The 24,161-nt window shown below is 41.8% G+C and overlaps 2 protein-coding genes across 2 annotated transcripts; one reads left to right on the top strand and one right to left on the bottom strand.

The window, feature by feature from the left end:
• Window positions 1-1,510: 1,510 nt before the first annotated feature.
• bco2l (beta-carotene 15, 15-dioxygenase 2, like) lies at window positions 1,511-8,033 on the bottom strand. The gene is made up of 10 exons (XM_071927484.2): window positions 7,811-8,033; window positions 7,222-7,337; window positions 6,951-7,053; window positions 6,321-6,458; window positions 5,216-5,376; window positions 4,406-4,576; window positions 3,404-3,541; window positions 2,288-2,470; window positions 1,967-2,077; window positions 1,511-1,627 (listed from the first exon to the last, which is right to left on the bottom strand). The coding sequence occupies exons 1-10, from the start codon at window positions 8,016-8,018 to the stop codon at window positions 1,511-1,513; spliced, it is 1,446 nt and encodes a 481-aa protein (XP_071783585.1). The 5' UTR covers window positions 8,019-8,033.
• A 9,047-nt stretch (window positions 8,034-17,080) lies between these two features.
• ela3l (elastase 3 like) lies at window positions 17,081-20,938 on the top strand. The gene is made up of 8 exons (XM_071927465.1): window positions 17,081-17,120; window positions 17,358-17,446; window positions 17,710-17,807; window positions 18,592-18,720; window positions 19,399-19,535; window positions 19,929-20,074; window positions 20,629-20,781; window positions 20,921-20,938. Exons 1-8 carry the CDS (start codon window positions 17,081-17,083, stop codon window positions 20,936-20,938), a joined length of 810 nt encoding a protein of 269 aa, XP_071783566.1.
• Window positions 20,939-24,161: the final 3,223 nt, after the last annotated feature.

The following is a 24,161-nucleotide window of genomic DNA, read 5'->3' as shown; positions in this document are numbered from 1 at the left end:
ACACACACACACACACACGCACACACAACAGAGAAGTTAAGCATGACTGATTAGATTAGGAATTATAGGCTAATTAATGTGTATCTTGGGGAGACCTGTACAGCATGCATATTAGGGCCTGACCCGAACAGAGAACATGACAAAAACATAACTGCGGTTAATTTACAGCGTTAAAATAATTAAAATAATAGACTATAGCTCTCTCTGCTCTTGTATATTTAATTATATTCTATGCAATGAGGGAAGCTAAGGTTAAAACCTCAGCCTGGCATTTGTTCAGGCATCGGTGTGCGCTCATAAATTCTTGAACGGTGGGACTTGCTGTTGCAAAATATCTTCATAACTTCCCCACTGTAACTCCACTGTAAGTCCATTTTGAAATGTTAAAAAAAGCAAAACATACATATATTTAGAAACTAGCTTTCACACAGCATCAGTCCCTGTATCAGGAGCGCAGCCAGAAATCAGTTCAAATCAATGTGAGAGTGAAAATGGCCGATGAAATGAACATCAATAAAGTGCGGGGAGACGGTAGAGCGACAAGTCCTGCTGTACTCCAAATTCTGGATCGGGCCTGTGTTCTGCTTTTCAAGAATTACCTTGAAATTTGGCAGAACTGTGTCTGGAATTAAGTTAAATTCAACACTGTTATGTTCAGTTCCTTTCTGCTTAATATGATGAAGCAGCAGCAACTGTTCTTTTCCACACACTACAAGGTCCGCATGTCAGTGTTTATGTGTGTGTCAACTGTGTTTTGGGTTGTGTTGCGCTGATAAACTGTGCTAAGTTTCTGATCTGACCTTCTGCTAGACTCTCTGGAGGCTATCGACCAGTTAGATCCATTTGTTTTGCAGGCGTTTCAGACCATTGTCCAGTTTCTATCACATTACTTTGACAGAAATTGAATTTCCTCTGATGCATTTTCATGTATCCTAAGTGCTGTTCTGATCTCATTGGGAGTATAGCTTTTCCATTGCCTTGATGTTGCAAAAACACTTTGGGTTCAAATTTTAAAAAAAAGGGAAACGGATTTCATTTTAGTGTCTGTGTTGCTTTCATTTATTTTTTCAATATGTTTTCCCAACTAAATTATTAGTGAAACCAATATTTATGCCGCTTGTGCGTAAGCTCCATAGGCTTGGTGTTTTGGCCATGGCCCAAAGGATGTTTCAAAATCTTACAAGAGCACAGTAAGAACACAGAGGACAAACTGTATCAGTATGCTGCTGCCATGCTGTGCTTCCCGTCCTGTTAGCCGCCAAATTATTGCCATCTTTCTAACTGTATTGGCGGCATACAGTGAGGACATAAACCTATTCCTATCAAGCTGGAACAAACAAAGAGCATGAGTCTGCAGATTTTGCCACGATCCAGGGGGCAAAAGGCCTCCGGATTTTTTTATTTCCAACAGTTCAAGAGTTTTGCATCAACAGAGACATTCTGCGTACGGAGGGGCCGGTTGCCGGTTCAATTTCAGCGCTCTGCCGCAGAGTTGGACACAGTTGCATGTCTAGCCCATCTCGTTAAACACGCCGTGGGTCCCATATGGTATGTTGACAGGGACCTCGGCTCTGCCCAGCTCGGTGAAGGTCTTGGCATCCAGAACAAGGAGGAAAGTGCTTTTCTCCTTGAAACAGAAACACAGCAGATTAAATATAATGTTATGTTAAGAAAAAGGTCACAGAACGCCTCCCTCTCACAGTATGATTGTGCAGGTACCCAACCATTTGTCTTCTCTATGCATAGTCAAATCTAGGCTATGTATGGTCACACTGGTTACGAAGATAAAAAATATATATATGTAGAAAGTATTTATTATTTATTTCTGACTTTGTTTATCTCTTTCTTTCTTCATAAACGGCAGTGACAGTGCACAGTTACAAGCAAATGTCGATATCACTCAATATAGTGTTTTGTCATTGTTGAAGTTTTTAATGTATGTTGTTGTTTGCATTTGTTGACTGACTTCTCTGGGTGTGATGATGATGGACATGACCACGCCGTCGTCCTCCTCGGTGGCGTTGGGCGCAGCGACAAACACCGGCTCAGAGGGGAACAGGCCAGGATGACGCCACGCCTAGACAGGGAGCATTATATAAACATCGCTTTTACTTCTTTAGCTGCTTCACAGCCAGGAGTCGCTTTTGTTTGTTATCAGAATAAAACTCCCAACCTACTGTTCTCAGTGATAAAAAAAAAAAAAATCCAGAACAAATAACCTTGACATGATAATACCCGGCCCAGTTAACGATGAGGTCTCTCTAAGTGGTATTTGATTTATACAGACCTTAAGCTCCTTGGTGTGGACATCCATCTTCAGCAGTGAATCGCTGAAGACGTGTCCAAAGCCACAGGAGTAGAAGTAGCGGTATGGTCTGCCATTGTACTGGGCATAGTTGATGTGCGGGAACTCAAGGCCGCCGTACTGCAGCAGCTCGTCATTATGAAGCTCCTCGTGGGTCAAGTAGACCTGCAGGTTCACAGGAGAGCATCAGGAGTGTACTCAGACTTTCACAGTTTAACAGGAAAATTACAGAGTTAGATTCAGCAATTATCATAGTAAGGAAATCGACCGTGTTTACACACACTGTACACTGTATCACCAAGTCTACTGTATTTGTTATGAGTGCTACAATCAATATTGCAGGATCCTCTAAAATAATCTAATGGATACCCGCAAGGGATCCTAGGCATAACATCAGTTGAGAATAATTCTCTTAATTTGACTTTGAAGATGGATGTACCTTATTTCTTCTCCAACCAATTCCAGGCCCATTTGTTTCTATTTGTTTTCAACAACTGTACTGGCACCCCCACAAAATAGCCAGCAGCACTTTAGGCAGCTGTTTTTCAGCAGCTACATAATACTGCTCTCACTTGGGTGGAACTCAGACATTCTGTCAGTCAGGTAGTCATGACAACTAAAAAAATCACCTTTTCTTTCAACACATGAACGTCATTCTGACAGAAAATGTTGGGCAGTGTGTGTGTGTGTGTGTGTGTGTGTGTGTGTGTGTGTGTGCGTGTGTGTGTGTGTGTGTGTGCGTGTGTGTGTGTGTGTGTGTGTGTGTGCGTGTGTGCGCTTCAGGGACAGAGCCTTTTCATGGTGATTTCATTGTAAGACAGTACACATAAGTAGTTAAATGGCAATTGTTCCACAGCATGGTGGACTCTCACTTGAAATCCTTTTTATCTGCTCTAAGTCATGAAATTACTATCTTGCAGAAACTACCTTCAGTGTCTCATCTGACTTCATCAGGCTGGATAATTGCATACAATGTGTGGGAGTGGATGGGCTGGATTCAGCATGATTATAGGCCTTTTTTCTTTAATTCCTCTCTGTAAATCTGAGGATAATGTGATGCGCAGTCAAACGCACATATTGCACGCTGTTCAGACCTACCTCTCCAGATCTTGTCCTTGTAGCAGTAGCTTTACAGTAATGTAGAGTGACAAGGTTTTGGTCTAGGGGAGTTTGCTGGTCCACAGTCAGAGGCAGGACGTATCTCCTTGGAAGGTTTCTGCACAATGAGTTGTAAAACTGACAAGAGGAAACAGGAGAAACATGAAAATTTGAGACTCTGAGCCCTCTGACTGAAAGATGTAATGCTACCTTGGGAACAGATACAAAAAACAGATTCACAGCATAATGTTTTTACATGGCAGTGCAAAAGTAATAGTCAAGGGTGGAAGAAATGAATTGCATTCACTCTTGTTACTGTAACTGATTATCATTTTGTGTACTTGTGTGTTTTTTGAAGTTATTAATTTTATTTTTAATCAAATATGTTTTGACTGAAGTACCATACTTCACTAGATTTTGAATCACATCCATTACAGAGTGAAGCTTTTGCAGGCTCTCCATAAGCATTGCATCAGAAACAGACCAATTTATGAGCGGTAAGTGAGGGAAACAAGGGAAAATCGGTGAATGTCATCAGATCATCAGATCCAAACCCATGTCTGTTTAGTTTTAAACAATGTTTTAGCATTGGTGAAGAAAAGAGGGAGAGTCTGTGCAGAAACCACTACTAAGATATCTCTAAAATGTTGTTGATTCATGGTTTACTTTGTTTATGGACTTTATTTTAAATAATCCTTTTTGAACTCTCTGTCCTTTCATCCTTTTTGCATTCCATAATAAATCATTTTACTTATAAATGTAAAAGAAAAAATCACTAAGTAACAATACCTCTACTTGAGTAGAATATCTTAATACTCTCTCCCTACCTGCTAATAATACTACATTTATAACATTTTCAAAAGCATATATCATTACCAAACAAACACAATATCATTAAATGATCACAACACTAATTGCTGACACTAATTCCTGCAAAGCCTAACGAAACATTCTATATGTGTGTATGTGTGAATGTGTGTGTGAGTCGGTCTATCCATTCACCTTGTCGATTTCCTCTCCTGGGTCTCTCCTGAGGTTCTCCAGTGTGAAGTCTCCGATGACCTCCCCATCGTCCCCACAGCACATGTCCATGACCAGGAAGCCGTTGTCCTCAAAAGCGTTGATCTGATGCAGCGTGAACATGGGTGCCGCACGGTACCTCACCTCACTCTCCTATTGGACCAATCACACCGACCAATCAGGACTCAGGAATTGTCAAAATGTCAAAAAAATGCTAAAGGTTACACATGCTTTTGGACAAACAACAAGGATTTGCTGCATCAGGCAAAGATGCAGACTTTATTATTGAAATGTCGCATAAAGTCAGTGCAATCACCCAAGAGGAGAATACAGAATGCAAAAAGTCACTGCCCAAAGTGGGGGATGGGTGTGGGGGGGGGGATGCATTAGACTTTAATGTCACTGTCATATTTTGTTACATACATTGATCTTCTTAACATTTGAGGAAAATCACACTTGAGCTCACGCAGCACAGCTGTTCTATTGTGCTGTTACCTTCGCAAGATGAAAGTTTGATATTGTATGCTTAATGGGTATGGTGTGTAATGAGATGAGAAAATTGAGAGTAACAATGTATGAGAAAGGGCTGCACCAACAGAGTGTGACTTCATCAAAAATAAATGAAGGAAAAAAACTTTGCAAAGTCGCCATGCGTGAAGAGATTAGCTTGCAAGTTTTCCTTTTATGTTCCGTTCTGGCTATTCAGCAGCTGGGCGGGGAAAGCCTACTTGACACATTTTCGCACGGAGAAACTCGGCGGCGGTGCAGTCAGCTCATCAAGTGTGAACCCACCTCGCCGGTGTGCCTGTTGACCAGGTGGAAGATGGTTTCGTAGCGGGGCTCCCAGGTCATGACCTTGTGGAAGCTCTTGCCCTGGATTCTGTACAGCATGAACTTCAGCAGGTCCAGCTTGATGGGCTGCTCGATGAACACGATGTAGTTCTCCGACATGACTGGAGACGAGAGGGAATGTATTGTATACATGAAACACTGAACAAATTACACTCCCACACATGCACACACCTTTAAATTTAGAATATCTGGTGGAGCCGTGCCTCTATATTTAGGTGTGTGATTGGAGGGATAAACTAATTTGAATTATATGGTCCCCTGGTTCTTGGTGCCAGACTGTCTGGCGGAGCGAGGGTGGTCTGCTAGACAAGATTGTGATACGATGTGGGAATTGATGCAGTACGTTGAACTTGCAAACAAATACAGTGCATGCGCGCACGTGTATATACACATAAACATGCAAGCAGAAGCACAAACAACAAAATACAGCTAACAACTCCATGTCAGGCATGCACACACAAATTGTTTGTTTTGTCTCCCAACAGATGTGAGTAACAGCTCTCTCAGAGTTACAGACAAAGATGGAGAAAACTAAAAAGTTGAGGATGTGTCTTTGGTGACAGGAAAAAGAAGTTGACAATGATAAACAGACATAAAGGTCTGTGTGGGGTTTTTTTGAGAGACAGAGAGAGAGAGAGAGAGAAAGAGAGAGGGAGAGAAAGAGGGAGAGAGAGTGTGTGTGTCCTTTTGTGTGTGAGCCAGTGTGACTGAGGCAGAGCTATAAGCGGAGACAGATACTGAGAGCTGAACAGAAAGACAAAGAGGCTGAAATTGACAAAAAGAAGCGGAATAAGACTGACACCCAAATTAATAATTAAGAAATACACTGAGCGCACAGAAATTAGGACCTGCTCTTTGAAATGAAATGACTCACCATGTCAATCCAGGCAAAAAAGCTATGATCTCTTATTAAATTCACCTATTAAATCCACTTCACTACATGAAGCGGTGCAGACAGGTTAAAGAGGGACTTCTAAGCCATCAGACAACTCAGATATGGATCGGGCAAAAAGCGCGCCGCTCGATATTTGGAAAGCTATCTCACCAAAGCTGTGATAGTAGGAGGGTTTCCTGGGTTCGGCGGCACGGATGGAGCAGATGACCTTTGCGCCACTCAGATCCTCTGCATCCTTCTCCGCCTTCTCCTCAGGAGGAGGCACACGGATGATGTTGTAGAAGAAACCTGAGGGACAGAAACAGATATCAGAATGTTATGTTAGAATGATTTCCACAAGTTAACATACAAAGATACAGACATGTAATGAGTAGGTAGGTACACTACCAGTCAAAAGTTTGGACACACGCTTTTTTCTTTATTTTTTACTATTTTGCACATTTTATAATAATAGTAAAGACATCAAAACTATGACATAACACAAACAGAATTATGCAGTGACCAAAAAAGTGTTAAACAAATCAAAACTATCTTTTATTTTAGATTCTTTAAAGTAGCCACCCTTTGCCTTGATGGAAAGGCAAAGGCTTTGGAAAGAAATTCACACATAGGCATCAACTTCACTGTTTATATTTGTCTGAGAAACAAATTTCAAGCATTCAAGCATAAGCCTTTAGATCAAAAAGGCTTTAAGATAATGAAAAACATAGTACATTCAATCAGGTGTGTCCAAACTTTTGACTGGTAGTAGGAAGGAAGGAAGGAAGGAAGGAAGGATACCATTTTTGCCGTAGGAGTTGCCCATGTTGTATGTGGCTCCTTCACGGTCATAGTGTGGGTGAGCTGTAGCGGAGCTGACAGCGATGAATTTACTCCAGTCCACCTTAAATGGACAAAAAAAAAAAAAAACACATCATCTTTGTTGTCCTTGCCACTATCATCACCATCAACCGTCTCCTTCATCCTCATCCTCCAGCTGTTTAAGAGCATCTGCATCCAAAAGAGGCTTGGTGCTACTCAGCTTCATACGGTGAGAGTGTGATGAGTCTACCTTCTCCTTCGTCTCCAGGCTCTGTGGGTCTATCCGTCTCATGTAGTTGGTCTCTGTGCTGACATAATAGTCTCCCTTGTACTTGACAAAGTTCACGCTGGCGTTATCTGTGGCCTCTGTACACACAAACACACATCAGGATCATTTTTGAATATAGTGCCTCAGCAAAGATTCATTGTTCAAATTTGTTTCTCTTTACTCTTTCTGCAGTTTTATATCATGCTTCAGCTCAATCTTTCCCACACACACACACTTGTGCACACACCAAAATATTGGCGCTCGCTCCTTTTACCTCTTTAGAAAATACAACATGATATAACACCAGCATTAATTAGGCTGCAAAAGCTGTAGAAAGTACAGCACATAGTCAAGGACACGAGCGTTCAAGAAAAAAGTTGAGAGAAAATGATTGTTTCTTAGACTGCTTTCTTTGCCTCTAGTAATCTAATAATCTGGCATAGCTGCCTTCTTACCTATATACACAAGTGAATTGAATTGTTTAATAATACATTTGGCACTGCCTGCGCTACGTTATGCTACGCTGAACTGAACTGAAATTAAAGGAAATCGTTTACACATGGGGACACACTGAAGGCGGCACACATACTGGGAATCTGAAAGCGGGAGAAGAAGCGTGCGAAGATGTTCTTGCAGGGGTCGGGCATGGCCAGCGTCCCGAACTCTGACACCACAATGCGGTTTTTCTCTGAGTTCTGGACGTATGAGTCACTTTGCAGGAAGCGGCTGCTGTAGGTGACATTGCCCTCATGTATGTGGAACCGGTGCATCATGGCCATGCCGTCAAACCAGTGGGTGTATCTGAGAAAGAAGTGGCACACAGTGATTCATTTGTCATCAGGGTGGTTTGAGGTTGAGAGGAAGAGAGAGAGAGAGAGAGAGTGCGGTCATGTGCTGTATAGGTTTGTGCATGTTGCTTTTCTTCCTCTGTGGAGATCTTGTTATGCAAATACCTGTCTTTCCCAAACTCAAACTTCCCAGGTCCGTTCCTCAGGAAGCTCCCATTGATCCAGGAGGGAATGTTTCCCTTGACGGTGGTGGGGATCGGCCCGGGGGTTTCCTCCACAGACTGCAGCAGCGGAGCCACGCTCTCCAGCCCCTTGGCCTGCGGACACCGCTGCCTGCTGGGTGCTGACAGAGGGGAGGAGGGGAGAGGGAGGAGGAGGGGAGGGGGGGAATCACTGAATGGTTGAATTTTGATTAAAGTACATTGTAAAGTCCATGGAAATAAAACAGAATGGCAATCATAAGATACACCCATGACAGCGAGCAGTAGTTGAACTGTAGCTGAACTATGATTGGCCCGACAGCCCCACCCCTAACACCCCCCCCCACCCCCCCACCCCCCTTTCTCTCACATACACACACACAGGCAGATGAGCTCTGACATGCATACAAGCTAGTGTGGTGCCGTAATTCTGTGATCCATTTTTATGGCTTTGGAACTTTGAACGAGTGTGAATGTGGGAAGTTCATGACGAGGTCAGGGCGGCGTGTTATCTCAAAACGGTTGATCATGAAAAATAAAAAAAATAAAAAATTACAATTCAGCCTTTAAGACTGTATATGTAAATCTGACCAGCTAACATCGACACAAAGGTTATCAACCGGGTTAAATCGGGGCAATACTAACAATGGTGAAGGAACAAGGAGATCTGTTCACAGGAGAAACAGATTTTGAGAGAATTGTGCTATAAAAGGTCATAATTTCTCACCTTAAGGATCCTCACAACTCGTCAACTACACTTTAAGCTATCAACACCTCCACCATACACCCTACAGGCAATTTAAAAAATGCTTATGCCAGATAAACACAAGCCATTACATGGTAGAAGTCATTATGTAATTCGACACCTGGCTCTCCAGGGTGTTGTACTGTGAATGACACCTACACTGTCTACTGCTGTATCTTATCATATATTATTATTATTATCTGTTATCCAATGTGCACACCCTGCTCATTACCTCAGTCAACACATAACGAAGATTGTAAAACATATGAGAGTTACGTGATTAGCAAAGGCAGATCATGGCTGAGGTTCAATACTGAGCCACATATTGAGCATAGGTTCCGATAGCAGAGTGGGCTGACGATGTGAATTGTTATTGCGACCAACCAACGGAGCCAGAAATGTGTTCATTCCCGTGATACTAGTACAACGCACAATAAAAGGGGGAATGTGCAATAAGAGGGGGTGTGCAATTGACAGATACTGCAATATACTTTAACAATCTCTTACAATGTTGACTTTGTGAGTTTTGATTGTGATTGGGTATGTTTGCTACTGCAGCGCTGCGACTAATATCTGAATGTGTATTGTCATTTTTAGGGGGTATTTCATGGGCTTTGGGCTGCATTCGAAATTGAGTCTGTTGAAAACACTGTAGTGACAGTGATGAGCTCAGAACTGTTGTGGATAATAGCTTCAGGTTGCTTTTTTATCTTTGGTTTTCAAATAATCACAACTGCAACTGTATTTTATTTATAACAGCTATTGCTTTAATGAACCGTTTTCCCTCATGGTACCAGAAATATGTGGATATACAGGTAAATGACATGTTTGACTTGGCTGTCATCTTTGCAGAGCTCCCTAATTTCAGTTTTGTTAATTACAAAAGTGTAGGGACCTGTTAATCAGTTGTATTCTTTTAGGTAACAACAGCTGAGTTTGGCTAAAAGCTGTTAATGAGACATCCTGTCTATTCTTTCACCATCTCTCCTGCAACAGGAGACCTTGGAGAAGGAACAATAGAAGATGCCGGCACGTCTTATCATAACCGCAACGCAACAGATGAGATGAATGCTACTGCGGATATCTCAGGAGGATTGTTTGTGAAATGCAACAATATAACATTGTGACTGCACCAGGAAATTAAGAGATAAAACAACAAAAAGCTATAGAAAGCTACAGTATCTAAGTGTGCTTGTGTGTTCATGTGTGTGTTCGTGTGTGTATGTGTGTGTGTGTGTGTGGGTAGTCAAAAGTATAACAGTTACTCAATTATCAATCATATAGTCATAGGTTTAGCCATGTGTTCATCCAGAGGAATCTGATTTTAGAGCTTGATTGATTGAAGATATTCTGTGTTTTTAGTGTTTTTTACTGTCGCAAACACAAAGTCCTTATACTTACACTTACTTATGCGACCAATTATTAGCTTTACATGGCTTCCATTCACATGTCATTTATCTCAGATAATCTCACAAATTAAACATCTGTATCTTTGCCTCACATTCATGTTTTGATAGAAAATACAAATGAAATCAATCTACTAAAGCAAAAAATACCATCTTTAGCTCAGTCCCAATTCATCCTGTTAATTGTGTGCAGTGTTTACACAGATGCATATGCGCTCACCATCTGGCTGCGCTTCTGAATGTGTATCTACTCACCGCTCTGTGTCTGGGGCACTGTGGTCTTGGACATGGCTGGTGCTCCTGTGGATTTGTTCAGAAAAACGGCGAGGATTTAAACAAGCCCTGAGGACGCATCAGGACAACCTTTGAACCCTTGGCTCCTTCCCAGTCCCAGGCAGTAAATCCAGGCTCTAATCACACTACTAACACTACTGTATTGTGGAATATATTATGGGTCTCTGATGAAAAGTGAAATCTGAAATCCATGAAGACAGTGGCCATCGCTTCATGACGAAAGTCATTGTTAACACATATTTGGATTCTGGATATATTTAAATATGTTTGACTTGAAACTTGCTTTATCCTTTCTAACCTGAAAGACAGACCTGTTTTATCAAAAATACTATTTTACTTAAATCCTCATAAACGTAAAGTAATCCCTCCATAAATTACTTTCTTATTTTGTATTTTATTGTCTTTGTATCAAAGTTTAACATACTGAAATTACAGATTGAGCCTTAAATGTGGTAAAAGTAATTTTACAGATTTTTTTGGTTTGAATTGACAATTCAAACAATTGACGAAATTCTGACCAATAGTTGCAGAAGCATTTATTTAGACCAAGATAGCTCCAATTAATATCAAACAAACATAACCTCCATAGCCCTGAAACTACATGCCTGACATTTACTGTCAACAACAAAACAAATTATAAAGCTGCTAAGTATCTCAATATGATCTGCAAATTAATTCAATCATCATTAATTCAATCATCAATCAATTCAATTAAATTAATTCAATGAAAGCTAAGCTTAAAGCTAAACTATGTTATTCTAACAGGTATCTCTAATTATGATTCCTGTATCTCTAAACTGATATCTGTTGGGAGGGACTGCTGAACTGTCCAAGGTGTCTCTCTACTTTATGCCCTTATGCAAGCTGGGGAATTGAGGAATGAATGAATGACTGAATGAATGAATGAATGAATGGATGGATGGATGAATGAATGGATGGATGAATGAATGAATGAATGAATGAATGAATGAATGAATGAAGACTTTTGAAGCATTATGTTTAGCTCCATATCACAGATCTAGCCACACTAAGCGATTATCCGACCACTAGAGCAACACATTTTGTAACTGTAAACACAGTAAAACTACTGGGCGACGGAAGCCCTTAAGGACAAACCGTGCATAAAGGTTAATGGCTAAAATAAACGTAGCCTACCTACGGAGAACTGTCGCCGGTTACCAGTCTCGCTTTGCCAGATTTTTCTCCCGCTGAAGGTCACATGTCCCACAATGACAAGTGAAGAGGTAGGTAGCAAGTTTACTAGTTGTAAAAGTTTACTCGCTCGCTTCATCGATTCCGCCGTTAGGCTACCAGACATTTTTCAGGAATGGGAGGGGGAGAGCGCCGCTTTTCCTTTTTTTTTTTTTAAGCTACTACTGAATTTGACAACAAGCTTTAGAAAAGAGTTGAAAGGACTGGTTATAGGGTCTGAAATCGCTATTGCAGGTTTAAGCCCCTATGAGCCAATCTGCAGCCTGAGGAACAGAGGGGAGCAGAATCAGTATCTTCTTTTTAATCACTTTTTAAAACTTATTTTTACAGACTTGCTTTTACTTTTACTTCTACTTATAATTTTATTCTATTCCACTATTTTTTGCCTTTTATCTTGTTTTACTTGTTAAACAAGTTTCTTTGTTGTTTCATTTATGAGGTTGATGTTTGCTTTAATTGATTGTTAAAGTGTTATAAATTGGGGTCCTACACATTTTTGCCAATCAAATTCCATAACATTTCCTATTACAGAAAGGTTTCTATGACCAAATTTTATCAACATCTATTACTAGCTGATTTGATGGTCACAAGGCTTTCTGCTGAGTAGCTTGCAGGCCTTGTTTGGGCCAACTGCAACAGTCTCTTGGGATCTATGCAGTCAAGAAACTGAATATTTGGGCATATTAATCTTCAAAGGTAACTAGATCTAAGTATGGCTGCTTTTATAAACATAAATAAATTTAAAAAATTACGAAGACATTTCCATGGACCAACCAACACTATTTAGTTATGCATCAATTTCCTTTCAAGGTTTCAAGGCCTGATGAACACAATTTTCAAATTCCATTACTTCCCATGTTTCCCATAACCATAACCCTGCATTAAACAGCAGGGTGGCAGGATCTGAAAGATTGTTGTGCTTCCAAGACTGAATAATTTCTACCATTAGGGATAACTTTAAAAACATGATTGTATATGCAGATATGTTTATCTGATTGCATGACAGCTCTTCCTGCAGTATAGCACAGGAGAGGGAAGACACTCAAAGAGGTGATAAACTGCTCTGAAGTAACAGACACTAAATGACAGTAACAGGTTTGACAATTGTGGAAAAGATCATTCTAGTTCAAAAGAATATATAAACTTTAAACTTTATTGAAAGTCACATTTTGGATAGAGAGATTAAACGGAATAAGGTTGAGACAAAAGATAGAATTTATTGGGTAAAATTTTAATTCAAAATAACAATGAATGGCAAATTGAGGTGATAGACTAGACACAGAAAAGGGCAAAGGCGCAGTCATCTGACCACAGGGGAGATACTATCCAGATGGACTATGAACCCCAAGTGACACACAAGCATGCAGTGTAAAAAGCACACAGAACACTAGGCACAAATGCCAGGGAGGCCAAATTAGTGGAAGGACATGAGGTCAAGTGGTGATCAGTAAAGTAATTCTTACCACACCACAGCATGTAGTGAGGCAGTCTATACTACAGTACCACTACCTGCCTGAGACACAGGCTGCCCCACTCAAAATCAAAGATTGTACTACAAGACCTGTAGAAAGACCTGCTTTTTTCTCTGCCTTCTATTATCCAATCAGTTTAAATATCAAGAAGGCAGCCCATTTTGGTTCCATCCAGTCGTCTAAGCTTAAACGTTTCCACACCTTCTCTCTCTCGCCCATGCGGGAACCAATCGCAATACAGTACAGTCTTTATCACCTTAATCAGCTGTTCCTGTATCTCGCTGTCATTCCAGCTGCCGATGCTGATGCTGATCTGCGTCCCACCAGCAGCAGCATCAAGGCTCCATTTAGTGTGGTGATGTATCCAGTCGGGGGTTTTATTGTTTCTGGCCCGTTATGGGGTTCTTCCCCATAATCGAATAAGGAGTGTACGCCAAAGTTTGATCAATGTTTGTTCAATAAAGCTCTGAATTCATAAACCTACTGTAGTTTCCCCTGATTGAAATGACAATAAACAAAGAGATTAAAAAGAATTAAACAAATAGACCAGTCAAGTCATATCAAGTTTATTTATACAGCCCTTCATCACAAAGGACTTTGCAGTGAACAAGCTTACCTAGATCTAAGTAATCAACAATCAGTCACAAAATGATGCAATACAGTTTGCAACACAGAACAAAGCATGTTGAAAAGACACAACAGGCCTACCTAATCTACCTAGCCTCGCCTAGCCTAACCGGCACCACCAACCTTAACCCTAACCCCAACCCTCAGATCTTTAGTGAAGACAAGGAAAATCTCCCAAGATTGATAGCAGCAAAAACCTGTTAACCTCAGCCAGCTTGAAGGATAAAGACGAAAGCAAAACAGCAGCTGACAGCTGATGGTTGGATTTACTTCAGCCCTGCAGCTCAGGGCAAACTGCCTGGTCTAGCCTATGGTAAATTAGGCGTGCACTGGAAAATACAGTTGTATCAATTTTAGAAGACAAAAAGCTCAACAATATTGGCCATGCTGGCCTCAGTACAGGCTAAATATTGGGCTAAGGCTTCAAACCATCCCAAATCCTTCCCAAGCCGCCCTGCTGTGCGTACTACATACCTCCAAGCCAGTGGTGTGGGATGAGAAGAGATCTGTCACTGGAGGAAAATGAGTTAAAAATCAAACAGTTGGCTGCAGCCAGCAGCACTGCCTGTCAAAATAATATACATTATTGCGAACTCTTTCCCTTCTGCTTCAGATGGCAGGAGCCAATCCAGTGTTTTCTGCCCAACTATGACATAAACCCACTGTAAACATCCAGTGTCATTCAGAGTTCAGCTGCTCTTCTGATAGGGCAGACATGTTGAAGTGCACCTGTTACAAACCCAGAGGGGTTTCAGTAGATGAAGCGTTCTGCTTTGCTCACCCATGAAACTAGGAAAACCCATCCTAAGGACGCAATCTCAGAACATGACTGACTGCATCTAATTGTACATAAACATATTTCAGTGGTGACGAGCAGACCTTGTAGATCAGGGGTTTGAACTCAATAAGGAGGTCAATGATGTTTCAGGTTGGGCACATATGTATTGCAACAAAAAAGTGTATTATCTGAGATCAGTAACTTAATCTATTTTATTTTTATATATCTTTTTTTCTGTACTATATAGTCATATCAATTCAGCAGCACCTCAGTTCATTATGTTGTGTCATCTGGCCACTGCTAAATTAATGAATACAAGAGGTTTAATCAGAAAATGGGAAACGGAGGCATCTATTATGGACACTGGCTTGTAATAAGTCTAACAATGTTTTACAGATTTGAAGAGTAATTTTAATTAGCTTTCAATTAATTGCATATCGCAACTATAGAGTAGCACACATATGCACGCGCAGGGGTGCGTGCACACACACACACACACACACACACACACACACGTGCACACACGCGTGCGCACACACACACACACACACACACACAACCAAACAAGTTTCTCTAAGTTTGTTGTGTTGCTGTAGTTGCTTTTCAAGTCTTTTTCATCCCATCATGTACTTGTTCCACTGTGCAGGCTATAGATGATAAACCTAATCAAACATTGAAACAAAACTTTAAAATGCAATATAGAGGGTATTATATTAATAGATTCAACTGTTGGGTTGCTACATGTCTTACTGTCTTGTCGTTATGGTGGATGGATTCTCTGTGGTCTATGAAGATCTCTTTCAATCATTTTCAGTCTCAAAGTTTTCTCTGACCCCCTTTTTGATTTTGCTGCACAGATTGATTGATTGATTGACATTTTAATTAACTCACTGCACAAAGTTTGGACCTATGAAGAAAATGAATGGCTTCTTGCTATAAACATGAAAAAGATGTAGCAATAAATACTGCTCTGTTATGAAAGAATTTAATTCAGTTTTGTGCCTAAACAGATAAATTGTCCCATCTAGTGGTGAGCTGGGAGACTAAATCATTTATGAACAAAGAGCAGAGAAATTGAAGTCCAGTAGACTATCTGAAGTATACTGATGCAAATACTGTTAATTTAAAACATTTTTTCTATTTTTTTTTTCAAACATTTATTACAGCATATTGTGCTTTGTTTTTCAATGGTGCCACAGATAAGGCACAGATAACACAGATAACACAGATAACAGTGGGATTTCTGCCTGCTGCAAACAAGCCCTACTCCTCCTAACTCGCTCTCACATTCCCTCATCAGTAACAGCTCAAAGATCCTTGTATCCGAGCTTTGTGTGTCCAAATATAGACTATTCCTCACCACCCATCGCACTGACTGTACCTGTTTACTGCACCGTAAAACATAACCTTTATCGTGCTATTTAGTATTACCCGAGCAGCCTTTGCACAATCTTGGCACAGATTTACAATGTCTGCACAAGCCTGTGTCACCTCGGGCCTGCACACTCTGACACTTTAATGCCTCAGGAGTTGTGTCTGTGTTCTCTAACTCTCATAACTTATTCAGGTTCTGTTCATTCAAGTCATTATAACTACCTCATGGCACACTGGACCGGTCTACTGTTGGACACTCACTACATTTCACTTTACAACAGCAACTATACAGCATGTAATAATACCAAATGTAGATTGATACTGAATGTCGAGTGAGTATTATACTGTGGGACTCTGCACGCTGTCGTATTGAGTGTAGCTGTCGATAGTTTCTGCACCAATGACACCATCTGTTTCTGATTGTCCTGGTTATTTATCATTATAATGGCTGTAAGTGAGACTTTTATTTTTTTCACATTTTGCAGAAACTAGGCCACTAAACCAGATGATGGCTTCCCATGCTGTTATGCAAGTGGTTAATTCCAGGTTTTAGGTGAGAGAGAGCATGTCAGGGAGAGGAGTAAAGCTGAGGTGGATATGGTGTGGGGGTTAAGTTGTTTAGTATGCTCCTTCCACATTAAAAACATACACATACTGTGCATGCATACGTGTGAGCTGTTTCTCAAAAACACATATCATACACATGGGAGTGTGCAATGTAGCTCCAGGTGAAGGTCATGTGAATTGCTCCAGAAAACACACCTGCGTGACTCGTCAGCCACCCAGTTCCACTGACCCTTTGTCATTGGCCCGTCTTCATCCCCGGAGGCGACGGAAGGACCAATAGGAGTGTGTGTTTCCACGTTCGGAGGGGGTGTTCCCTGCGGTAGGAAGTTTAAAAGAGAGTGTGTGTCCTGCTGTCCCTTAGCAGAAGCATCAATCAACATGATCCCCATCGTGCTGGCCTCAGTGCTCATTGCTAGCGGTAAGAACATCTGGTACTCTCTAATTCGGTGTGTTTTTGTGTTTGTGTGCTACTGTGTGTTTGCAAGTGTGTGTGTGTGCACGCGTGCATATTACTGCACAGGGAGCTAGTTCTCTGCAATCTGTATCGGAAAGAGAAAGGCTGCGCTTTGTGTCTGCTCTGTGCATCAAAAGTAATTTAGCTGTTCTCCCGCCTCATGACTATTCCCTCTCCCATGTCTGCCTCCTCCACTTCCAGCCCTTGGGTGCGGCACCCCACCCATTGAGCCCCTGACGTCCCGTGTGGTCAACGGAGTAGATGCCAAGCCCCACAGCTGGCCCTGGCAGGTATGCTAATACACACACATCTGTCTGTGTTTTTAAATTTACCAGCAAACCTTGTGGGCGCTGCATCTGCTTATACCATCGAAATATTTAACAGCCAGTGGCTATTCAACACTGTTTAATCAGATGGCACATTTTGAATTAAATTAATAGGGAGGGTGATACCTCTTCCACACTGCAAACTGCCAACTATGTCATCCACTGACATTATCCACCACCCATCTCTTCTCCTTTGTCCATCTTCTGTCGCCCTTCTCTGTCTGCAGATCTCTCTGCAGTATGAGAGGGACGGTGAGTGGAGGCACACTTGCGGAGGATCTCTGATTGCTGCCAACTGGGTCATGACCGCTGCTCACTGTATCAAGTAAGAGCAGCAGAGGAAATCACCTGCATACACACACACACACACACACACACACACATACAAACACCACCACCAATACATACATCTACAAATTTCTGCATGCTCACATTCACACACCTTCTATTGACTATATTCATCCAGTACATGCCTAACTTTAATCTAAACCTAAACCTAATCCTCATTCTAACCTGAACCCTAATCCCAAATCCCAACTGTAACTAGGCCCTTGTAGAAGTGAGGGTCGGCCAAAATGAACTCACTTCTCATAAATGTGCTCTAATTCTTTGTTTGTTTGTGTGTTACTGTGTGCCTTCATGTGTGTGTGTGTGTGTGTGTGTGTGTGTGTGTGTGTGTGTGTGTGTGTGTGCGTGAGTGTGCGTGCAGGCATGCATATTACTGCATAGGGAGCTAGCTCTCTGCAATCTGTATCGGAGAGAGAAAGGCTGCGCTTTGTGCCTGATCTGTGCGAAAGTAATTTAGCTGCTTTCTTACCTCATAACTACTAACACTCCCATGTCCCCCAAGGTCTCAAAACTCAAACGGGTTCTAACAGGAATCAAAGTACCACACCCATATGTATATACACACACACACACACACACACACACAACACATAATGCACAAGTACACCCAAGGTCATTTGGACTGCTTCACAGTTGAAATCCCCTCCTTACCACCAGCACTAATCACACCATCAGACTGAACTAATCAAATCGCTCAACTGTGCACCGAGTCTTCTGACTGGCTTTGTCGGCACCCAAACTGTCTCTCCTCTGCTCCCCAGCACCAAGCTGTCCTACAGGGTGTTTGTTGGCAAATACAACCTGGTGGTGGAGGAGGCTGGCTCCAAGGCCATCCTGCCAGAGAAGATCATCGTCCATGAGAAGTGGAACCCCATCCTGGTGGCCCTCGGGTAAGACGAGCCCCACTGTGCGTTACAATAGGCGGGTCAAGTCGCCTGCTATCACATACAACACATCACAATCTATTCTATTCAGAGGTGTCAAGGTGGATAAGTGGATTGAGGTGCATATTCCATCTATTTAACAATATTGTTGGTGGAATCCAACTCATGACTTTTGTCACAAGTCATCCACCTCCCCTCTCCTTTCCTTTCTCCTCACTCCCCACAGTGCACTATATAATACAACCAATATGCCTCATTAAAATAAGAGTGCACACTCCATCTTGGTCACCCTCAAGTGTGACCGCAGCCTGCGGGGCACTTAGTCTGCGCGACTGATCCATGTAAGACCAATAATGAATCACCTTTTTTCCACAGCGGAAACTTTTTCCCACAGTGGAAAATTGGAGAGATAAGATAGGAGTTTGGAGTATAGGGTTTATTTATTTGCATATATAAAAATGATGAAACACAGAAAGAGGGGAAAAATACAGATTGTGCTGGTGCGATGGGAAAAAAACAACCATTACCTTCTCTCGTTATCTCATCTGCCTCTCTCTCTCTCTCTCTCTCTCTCTCTCTCTCTCTCTCTTTCTCTCTCTCTTGCTCTGGAGGAAAAATTTAAATTGCCTGTCAGTTCTACCCCCTTTCTCACTCTCCCTCTCTCTGTGTGTGTCTCTCTCTCAGTAACGACATTGCCCTGATCAAGCTGTCTGAGTCTGTGACTTTGAGTGACCAGGTGCAGTTGGCTTGCATCCCCGCTGCTGGCACTGTGCTGCAAAACCTCTACCCCTGCTACATCACCGGATGGGGCAGGCTGTACAGTAAGTCAATGCTTGTGGGAGGCTGTGGTGTGTGTGCAAGGTGGAGGGTGGGGGGCAGGCTATTGTTGTGTTTGTTTTACCTAAGCATCTCTGAAAAGCCTTCATTAATTGGCCATTATAGCGCACAATTGGTGTGCAGTGTAATGTCTGAATTTATACCTGGCTGTGTGTGTTGTGAGTATGATAGGGATTAAACAGGGAAATCTCCAGTTGGGGTGGGGTGAAAAATGCCATACAGTAGATTTTTAGCAGAAACTTTTTGGAGTCGCTCCTAAATTGAAATCTTCGGGTTGGATGGTGAATTCGGCGCCTGCAGAAATGCTGTACGGCATGTTTGGCAGACGTCTAGTGTATGTGGATTATGGTAATAGACTCTGCCTGTGTGTGTTTTAGCCGGAGGCCCCATTGCTGATAAGCTGCAGCAGGCTTTGATGCCTGTGGCTGACCATGCCACCTGCTCCCAGCCTGACTGGTGGGGTATCGCTGTCAGGACCACCATGGTGTGCGCCGGCGGGGACGGCATCGTGGCTGGATGCAACGTGAGTTTGTAGCGTGTGTGTGTCTGCATGTGAGCGTGAGAGAGAGAGAGAGAGAGAGAGAGAGAGAGAGAGAGAGAGAGAGAAGCAGAGGGCATGCAAGGGCAAACCTGTCCAAGCAGTCAAAGAGTGGGAGAAGAATGCGTTTAATTTTTATTCATGCCCTTTGTTTTTGCTTTATTTTTAATTCTACTCGAGGGATAGAATGCAGATTAGAGAATAGAACAGAGCTGGAACAGTTCCTCTGCTCTGAACGTCTACTTGTAGTGTCTTCATGCTTTAATGTCATACAGTATGTCTTGTTTGTACAACATCTGAGGTCCTATACTCTGTTTTGTTCTGTACCCCAGTGTGTCAGTCCTGTATTGTGTAACTGTCTTGTATTGTGTCAGCACCAATTAATCAGGTCACTTTCCCTGTCTCGCCATTGTACTTGGGCGAAAAAAAGCGTTTGTGACTGTGACTCTCGTAGTGGTGCCCTGCCAGTGTATCAATATCTCCAGCAGATGAATAAAACATGTGCCCTTAAGTGCTTCCCCTTGCCTTGCTGTGTGCAGGGTGACTCCGGTGGCCCTCTGAACTGCAAGAACACTGAGGGAGCTTGGGAAGTCCACGGCATCGCCAGCTTCGTCTCTGGCCTTGGCTGCAACTTCGAGAAGAAGCCCACCGTCTTCACCCGCGTCTCCGCCTTCAATGACTGGATCGACCAGGTAAAGGACACACACACACACACACACACACACACACACGCACACACACACACACACACAAACGCTCATTAGGTTTTGTTGTGAAGGAGCAGTTTATAACTGATGACTGAATCTTTGTCCTGTCTGTTTCTATTTTCAGGCTATGATGAACAACTAAAGCTGAAGGAGAAAAATCAATAAAAAGCCCAGTAAAAAAAATGTGTCTTATATCTGTGTGTGTGTGTGTGTGTGTGTGTGTGTGTGCGTGTGTGTGTGTGTGTGTGTGTGTGTGTGTGTGTGTGTGTGTGTGTGCGTGTGTGTGTGTGTGTGTGTGTGTTGGGATACCCATCAGAAAATACTGAATTTGCTTATCTGATCATGTCACATCCAGTTGAATATACTGAGCCTTATTGAACCATATTCCCCAATTCTGCCCTGTCCTGTAAAGGCTGGACAAAAATGGAAACAATGTCAGCAAATGTCCACAAGGTGTCCTCATATACTCATGATAAGGAATTGATTCTGACAGATCTCAAATGAAGCAGGACACTGTGGAGAATGACCAATGTTTCTGGCCAAAATGAAGGAGAACCAAGAATAACAGCAACAAGTAGATGTAATGCACTGAAAATAGCATACAAAAACCAGAAAGTCTCAGACAAAATTGCCCATCTACAATGTGTCAAATAATACCAAGGAGCATAATTATGGAGGATGAGAGTGAATGCTGTGTAATAAAGCAGATGGCGAAGGTGGATGAGAGGAAAAAGACTCAGGGGAAGGAGGTTACTCCTCTAAATGAAGTCCCCACATTTATGAAATAGACTCTTCATATAAAATATGAATCTAATATCCCTGCTTGACACTGACCTGGCCTGTCCTCGTGCCCTCTCAGTGTGAGGTCTTTATGAAAACCATAATACTTGTCGGGGGAGTCACCTTTTCTAATGATAACAACGCTCTGAAAGTCTAGAATGGCAAAGTTTAGATTAACACTTCCATCATGCTTTTTTTCATGCTGTGAGGAGGAGGAGGAGGAGAGCGGGGGGGGGGGAGAAATTTAGGGGAAAATTAAATTGCCTCCCAATTCTAGCACTTCCCCCCCTCTCTTTCTCTCTCTCTCGTTCTCTCTCTGTCACATTCGCAAGACACACGCATGCACACACACACACAACACACACACACACCCAGCAAAGTTTTGACAGGGAAATGGCGGTGTGAGAGCTGCTTCAATGACATGACAGGTAGTGATCAGACATGACACGTCTGGCTAGAGCAAGAAATAACAACTTTGTGTGTATGCCTGTGTGTGTGTGTGTCTTTCACTCTCTCTGCGTCTCTATCTGTGTCTATGTGTGTGTGTGTGTGTGTGTGTGTGTGCAGTTAAGAGCAAGGCAGATAGAGAGTGAGGGAGGGAAACAGAGGGTTTGTGTATGTCTATGATTCTCTCCGGCTATATTTGAGTGAATGTCTCTGATGTGGCGAATCACACTGCTTGTAGTAGCAGCTCTCTCCAGAGAACATCAGCCTGTGATCAGTGATAACTATCCCATCTACCCCCTCATGTACAGCAGAAGAGTGCCTCCCTGAATTGTTAAATTTGGTTTTGGTACAAAATGGATCCATGATTGCTGCCTCTCTACTTCTAAGCCTGATAGCCGATGTATTCATACACAGTATTCTGGTGAATATATACACTGCTTTTGCAAATTGTTTTTATTTTTATTCCAACACATGATGCATCTTCAATGTGGCAACTGATAATAATAACTGCTGGATAATGTAACAACTTTTATAAAATGTCCCTTGAGTTGAAAATGTAATAAAACCAGTTTATATAATAAATTGCTGGATAATGTAATAGCATTGTCACATTTTTACATTATCCAGCTATAACTTCATAAGGGGCGTAAAATATGTTTTAACTGATTATGTAGGCTAATAATTATATTCACTAAACATGTAATAGCTTGTAAGAATAATATAATAACTCAGATTATTTCAGTATGAGTCAGTGTTATTAATGCATACGTTACAGCCCTTATAAAGTAGGCTAATAATCGCTCTGATGTTATTACATTATTTGTTAATTTATTGCATTAACAGGTTTTATGGCATTTTTGGCTCATTTGGAAGGTCATATTTATGACATTTTGGCAAGTTATTACATGATCCAGTAATTATATTATCAGTTTCTGCATTTACATTTAATGTAATGAAGTATAGTCAACATGTCTAAGTAACACTTTGAACACAGCTGCTCTCTGCTGGATCTGTTTTCCTGGGAAGCTTCTGCGTGAAGCCAGTGGTGAGGCTGAGGGCCGGGCCTCAAAAGAAAGCTTTGTCTCTGCCTGAACTCTGCGGGTCAGGGTACCCCACTCCCTCTCTCTCTCTCTCTCCCTCTCTCTCTCTGTGTCTCTCTCTCTCTCTCTCTCTCTCTCTCTCTCCCTCTCTCTCTCACACACACACACACACACACACACACAGAGACCCACACATACAAAGGAGCCCAGCAGAATCCCCCAGGGACACCCTGCTGCTGTGCTGAATACCAATGAGGAAAAGAGGTCCCACAAGCTTGAAGTTTGTGCAGCTGCCAGATATTCAGCTTCGACAACTTGTGCAACTTGTCTTGAGCGTAGTAAGTGGGGAAAAGGTGCTTCTAGTTCATGCAACTCGGGTACTTTTTAGCCCTAAATAACCTTACTGCTGTGAAGTTTTTTCTGGTTCTATGTTCTTAGGTGCCCAGTGTCCCTTCTCACTGAGGCCAGGATTGTTTTTTAATGGGACCCTCTTATGCATTTGATTATCAATTATCATAAAAGACAGTAATTTCCCATAGTGCAAAAAATACATTTCACATATACATCAGAATATATTCAAACATATGTTTAAAAAAAATGGCCAAAAAATATATTTGTATATAATAGCTGATGGAATTAATTCCTAATAAAGCAGGTTGGACACTGAAAATACATTTCTTTGCTATGCGCCATTGACATAATATATCTGGCAAATTATTATAAAAGTATTGGCCACTCAAAATATATTTCGAATGAATGTCATCTACCCATACAAATACACATGTCATATATTTTGGTAAATGTTTGCATATTTTGAAACATACACTTTATCTCTAAACATATTCTGGAGTATATTAAATGCAGTTTTCTCTGTATGGGGGTGCAGGGTGGCCAAGTGTGAAGAGACCTTCATACATATGGAGCCTCATGTTGGAAAGAAAGACTGAATCCCAGCCAGCAGAAAAGAAAATGTCCCCAAGGACCAATAAAGCGTCACATTATTGTTATTACATATGCTTCTCTTCTGACTCTTATAGGTTACACGACTCTTTGCCTGTTGAGTTGACACTTGACGGTGGTGTGAGCGGGAAAAGCCCA

This window comes from Centroberyx gerrardi, chromosome 8 (genome assembly GCF_048128805.1).
Source record: "Centroberyx gerrardi isolate f3 chromosome 8, fCenGer3.hap1.cur.20231027, whole genome shotgun sequence".
Classification (NCBI taxonomy): domain Eukaryota; kingdom Metazoa; phylum Chordata; class Actinopteri; order Beryciformes; family Berycidae; genus Centroberyx; species Centroberyx gerrardi.
This window is presented reverse-complemented; position numbering and strand designations above follow the sequence as displayed.